Source organism: Tupaia chinensis, unplaced genomic scaffold, assembly GCF_000334495.1.
Source record: "Tupaia chinensis unplaced genomic scaffold, TupChi_1.0 Scaffold000303_1, whole genome shotgun sequence".
Lineage (NCBI taxonomy): Eukaryota > Metazoa > Chordata > Mammalia > Scandentia > Tupaiidae > Tupaia > Tupaia belangeri.
Genome location: NW_006159793.1, coordinates 1,283,498 through 1,289,089, shown reverse-complemented (window position 1 = coordinate 1,289,089; position 5,592 = coordinate 1,283,498). Strand labels below are relative to the sequence as shown.

The 5,592-nt window shown below is 49.5% G+C and overlaps 1 protein-coding gene across 1 annotated transcript in view; it reads left to right on the top strand.

Annotated features, from left to right (window-relative positions):
* Positions 1 to 4,176, top strand: part of PDE6A (phosphodiesterase 6A) — an 81,368-nt gene extending 77,192 nt beyond the window's left edge. The window contains exons 21-22 of the mRNA XM_006150879.3: positions 1,276 to 1,423; positions 3,256 to 4,176. Of these exons, the coding sequence (XP_006150941.1) occupies positions 1,276 to 1,423; positions 3,256 to 3,314 (207 nt within the window). The 3' untranslated portion in view covers positions 3,315 to 4,176. The remainder of the gene's footprint in view (positions 1 to 1,275; positions 1,424 to 3,255) is intronic.
* Positions 4,177 to 5,592: the final 1,416 nt, after the last annotated feature.

The following is a 5,592-nucleotide window of genomic DNA, read 5'->3' as shown; positions in this document are numbered from 1 at the left end:
AGACTAATGGGGTCTCCCGATCAGCAGGGCTGAGTCACTGACGCTTGCCACTGTCATCCATAACGTTAAGTCAGGGACACTGGGCTGAGTGCTTTACATGTGTGTTACACAACTGCCCGATGGTGTAGGTCTTGTCACTGTCCTAATGTCATGGCTGAATGCAAGCTCTGGTAGTGATCCACTCAAGGTCACACAGCTTGTGGCAGAAGCTGGACCTGATCCCGGGCTCCTCTGAGCATCACAGGCTCCAGCTGGAACTCCACAGTGGGCCCTGGATTTGTAGTTCTTACCTTGGGCAAATCTGCTTTATTCACTTGCATCTCCATTTCCTCCCCTAAAAATAAGGAGTGATGACTCTCTGTCTCTACTGGACAGGAGCGGCTGAGGCTTAGAGGAGAGAATGTGCCTCACAAACTGTAACGTGCCATGCTCAGAGGCACTATTTTTGTTTTCAGAGTTGTAAGTGCCCTGGACAATCACCTCAATATCCTGATTTCACTCAGTAAATATTTACTCAGGGGACCAGCAGGTGGCGTGGTGGTTAAGGCACTGGACACTCCCACATGGCCAACCAAGGTTCGAGTCCTGAATCTGGTGGCTTGCTTTCTCACTTCCTCTCTCTCTCACTCTCACCCTCTGTCTCTCTCTAGTTGAATTAAAAAAAAATCAATGAATGAATAAATAAAATAAAATAAAGAATTATTTAAAAAATATTTACTGAGAATATGGTGCCCCAGACCCTGTGTCAGGGCAGGGTCCACCCTAGTGACTGAGGCAGCAACATCCCTGACTCTGCAGGGTCTTGGTCTTGGGGCAGACAGACAAGGGCATAATTACAAGGAAGCAAGGTGTGTCGAGAGGGCTTTGGGAACTTCCAACGGGGACTTTGTTGCCCTGAGAGACATTTATTTGTAGGACCTCAAGCAAAAAGAGCGGAGGTCAGAGCGTCAGGCAAAGGTAATGGCCAGGGAGAGTCCCTCCAGGAACTATGAGATGCGGCATGCCTGGAAGCTCCAGACGGTGCAGGGCTGGAGGGCACTAAGCCATCGAGGGGCTTGAAAACCATGTCAGCCTAGGAACAGGTGGGTATGCAGGAGGGCTGTACGCAGGACAGGGACACATTGTGTTGCTTGGAAGCAATGACAGGGCAATGGCACTCACACCACTTGGTGATGGGCAGCTCGTTCCAGTGCCAGACATTCCCAGCTGGGCCTTCCCTTCAGCCTAGACCTTGACCACGGCCCCTGTGTCAGAGGCTCTCTCCGTCTCTCCCAGGAATTCTCACGCTTCCATGAGGAGACCACCCCCATGCTAGACGGGATCACCAACAACCGCAAGGAGTGGAAGGCGCTTGCTGACGAGTACGATGCCAAGGTGAAGGCCCTGGAGGAGGAGAAACAGCAAGAGCAGGCCACCAAGCAAGGTCAGTGGAAAGGAGACAGGGAGGTCCAACCTTGCCCACACGGAACCCTCACAGGGCAGCTGGGCCTGGCCTCCAGCCTCCTGGTGACCTATACTTATCCCCTTCTGTGTATGAGGGCACTGAAACTGGCAGAGGTGAAGCATCATCGCCTAGTCACACGTCAGTAAGTGGCAGATCTGTTTCCCAAGGCTGAGGTGGAGGGTGGCTCAGGCCTCCCAGCAAGTCCCCCGCCCCCCACCTCTCAACAAGGGCTGACTGTGATTCTCAGGCTGGGGACATTCAAATCTACCCTGGGGCAAAGGTGGAAACCCAGAACCAGCAGTAGGAAGGATTTTTTTTTTTTTTTGAGAGTTTTTTGCTATAGGGCAATAGGGCGTGTGCGCTTGCCAGAAAGACAGAGACAGAGAGACAGAGAGTGAGAAATCACCCCCCGGGGGGATGGCCACGGCACAATCCCTTCTCCTATTGGGATCTTGGGCACGCATGCACACGTGCCCAGTGTGAGTTTAAGCCACCAGGTCCAGGATTCAAATCGCGGTCGACTACATGGGAGTCCAGCGACATAGCCATTACGCCAGCTGCTGGTCCCAGTAGGAAGGACTTTTAGAGGCCGTATTTTCAGTGTCCTGCCTGGTGTTTGAATCCGATCTACGCCATCCTGAGCCTCTGCTTGCGTACGGCACTGACGGGCTCGCCACTTTACGGGACGTCCTCCTTCAGCACCACAGAGCGGTCTCCCTTCCCCAGCTCTGCTCTGCTCTGCGCATTGTGGGAGGGCTCTATGCAGCATCTGTGAATGCGGGACCACTGCTTTTAGTTTTGCAGGTCATGTTTCCCGCAACCCTGGGGGGTTCCTAAATGTCACGTCACAGAAGTGTATAGACGTTGCAGTTTTTCAGAAAACGACAGTGATGTGTCCTGAGGAAGAATTTGCATACACTTACTTTTGGGCTTGTGGCAGGTCTGTGCAAACTTGTAGTCTGCAGGGCCTTTGGTTTGGCCGGCATCTATCTATCTACCTTTCTTTCTTTCTCTTTCTTTCTTTCTTTCTTCTTTCTTTCTTTCTTTCTTTCTTTCTTTCTTTCTTTCTTTCTTTCTTTCTTTCTTTCTTTCTTTCTTTCTTCTTTCTTTCTTTTTTTTTCTTTTTTTGCTATAGGACACATGCACTTGCCAGAGAGACAGAAAGAGAAAGTGAGAAATCACCCCCTGGGCAATGGCCACACCGCAACCCTTTCCCTTCCATTCTCCTCTCAGGATTTTGGGCACCACACACATGCATCCCACATGAGCTTTAAGACACCGGGTCCGGGACCCAAACTGTGGTCGACTTCATGGGAGTCCAGCGACGTAACCATTATGCCATCTGCTGGTCCCTGGTCTGCATTCTTTTAAAATATGAATCTGCTATCCATAGTTTAAAATTGTGATGCTCAGATTTAAAAATCCACATTTCTGGCTTTTGTTTTGAAAAGATCCCAACCTGGCCATCCCAGTCTGGCATTTCTATTTGACAACTGGGAGTTGAGTGTAACCTGCCCTCTTCAGATGGGACAAAAGCTTTCTGCTGTTTGTCACAGCTTCCACCACTCCCTGTGTCTCCAGACATTGGTGCCAAGTGCCCATGCCATTTATCGACCTCCTTAGAGTTTCTTAGACTAGAGAACTACTCTGAGTTTCGCCGATTCTCCCTGTATCCGGTTTGCCTTTTGCATGTGTGGTTGTCTGTTGGCTTCTGGAAGCTCTTGAGTTTGTGATTTTGGTCCAAACCAGGTGAAAGAAGCCCACTGCAGCTGCCCCTTACCTAGCATGTTCTCTTTCCTGTCCGATTGCAGCAGCCTCGGGAAATGAGCCAGGGGACACACCTACCTCCAGGTCCTGCTGCATCCAGTAGCGTGGCCAGGGATCTGCCAGCCAGAAGATCACCACCCTTTCCTGGGAGGAGACTGCCCAAGCCTGCGAAAAATCACACACCTTCTCGAGAAGTCAAAGAGTTGTAGGGTTTGAAAGCTGATACAGAATTTAGCTTACTACCTCCTCTAGTGGTTTTGAAACAGTTCTTAGTCTCGAGAACTGTTTCCTGAGCTCAAACCAGTACGTTGGCAGCCCTTTCCCCAACCTGCAGATGTTCCACGACCCCCAGTGGAGGCTGGAAATCAGATAATACCAAACCCTGCGTATGCTGCTTTTGCTGTGCATGCATCCTTCTGACAAAGTTTAATTTGTAAACCAGGCATAGTAAGAGTTAGCAACCATAGAATAGACCCATTGTAACAATATACTGTAATAAAAGTTAGCAACCATAGAATAGACCCATTGTAACAATATACGGTAATAAAAGTTAGGTGGACATAGTATCTCTCGGTCTCAAAGTATCTTCTTGTGCTGTCCTCACCTACCCTTCTTGGTGACCAAGGGTAACTAAAACAAGAAAGCGGAACTGAGGAAAGGAGCACTATTATATTCGAGTTTTCATAGACATCAACTAAACAAATGAATGCCAATCCCCCTGCTTGCTCAGTATCACTGATATTCTTACGCTTTCACTTAATGTTTTATTATAAAATGTTCAGTTGTTCTCAAAGGACAATTGCACATTGAGTCCCTACACACTAATCACTCAGATTCCAGTATCAAGTTTCGCTGTTTGTTTTATTTGTCCTTTTAACACGTATTTTTCAACTTTTCCTTAAGGGAAGTAAAAGGTGAATTCCACATGTATCGTTTTGCTCCTCTGTGGTACATCTTTAAAGGGATGAGGGTGTTTTTGCACAGAACATGCAACAGATGAGCTAACACCCAGTGAGGTGGGTGTGCTGAGCAGCACGGGGCCCCTTCAATGAATGACAGGGGGCCCCAGCAGCTGTGAGTGCTGCCAGTCCCTTCAGGGGTGACCTCAGTTGCAGGGACACACTCAGCCTTTCCCAGGGAAGCCCACCCCTGATGACTGATCCATGCCCAGTGGAAAGGCCTGGCCATCTTGGCCCAACATGGACAACTCTGCAGGACCATTCTAGCTTCAGGACTCCTCGTGGGGTCCACCCAGGTGGTCACTAGTCTGTCACGGCTCAGCTTCTTCCTCTGCCCACTCCTGCTGTCCTCCTTTCCCTGCCCCAGGGCACTCCTGAATAAGCAAGCCCATTTGGGAGTTTGCTCTATGGGGAACCCAACTTAGGGGGCTGGGATTCGAACTGCAGGCTATCATGTCCTTTGTGCTAAGGGGCCGACCCTACAGGGACGTTTTGATACATGAAAACATTGTGATCACCACAATCAAGCTGACTGACACATCCGTCACATAACAGTGATGTTTCTCAAGTCTGATTTGTGGTTGTTACAGGGCATGTGCTTTCGCAGGACAGAGACAGGGTGAGAGAGAGAGAAAGTGAGATCACTCCCCAGGGGGGAATAGCCACTCTCCCATCCCTTTTTTTCCTGCTCCTCTTGGGATTTGGGGCATGCATGAGCACGGCATGGTTTTCGAGCCACCAGGTCCAGGACTCAAACTAGTTAGCCAGGTGGGATTCAGCACATTAACGTCCAGGCCACCTGCTGGCCCCCCTGTCTCTCTTAATCTACAACAGCGCTCATTTTGTTTTCCCTTTGCCAGTGATTCATTGCAGACAGTAGGTAATTGTCAGTCGTCCCATTTTCTGGATTTATCCATCTGGTTCCTTGTGACGGCCTGTGACATGTTCCTCTGTGTCCTCTTCTCCTGTAAATGGACATTGGTGCTAGAACTTCTCTTCCTCCCAAACTGGACGTTCCGTAGAAGCTAATGTATTATAGCAGTTGCTCTGAGGAGAGGGAACCTTGTGGTTCCTCTAAACTGTAAACCACTCCTCTTTTTAGATAAGCGAGGAAATTGAAGGCCAGCGAGGGGACAAGGTTGAGCCAAGTTCATGTCACAGTTCCCTGGCTTCCCTCCAGAAGTAGATGCCCAAGTTCACCAGGAACACAGCGTCCAGAGCTCACGTCCCTGCAACTTCCTCAGCAGATCAATCCCAGCTCCTGACGCATGAATTCTGCCCATATTTGCAGGTCAGATGTCAATGGGGGCTGGGACTGGAACTTGCATCTTTCAATTCCCAAACAAGATTTCTGCCCTCCTGAAATGGACACTCTCAGTGCATCGATCTTCTAAGCAGAGGCATGGCTCTAAGCATATCATG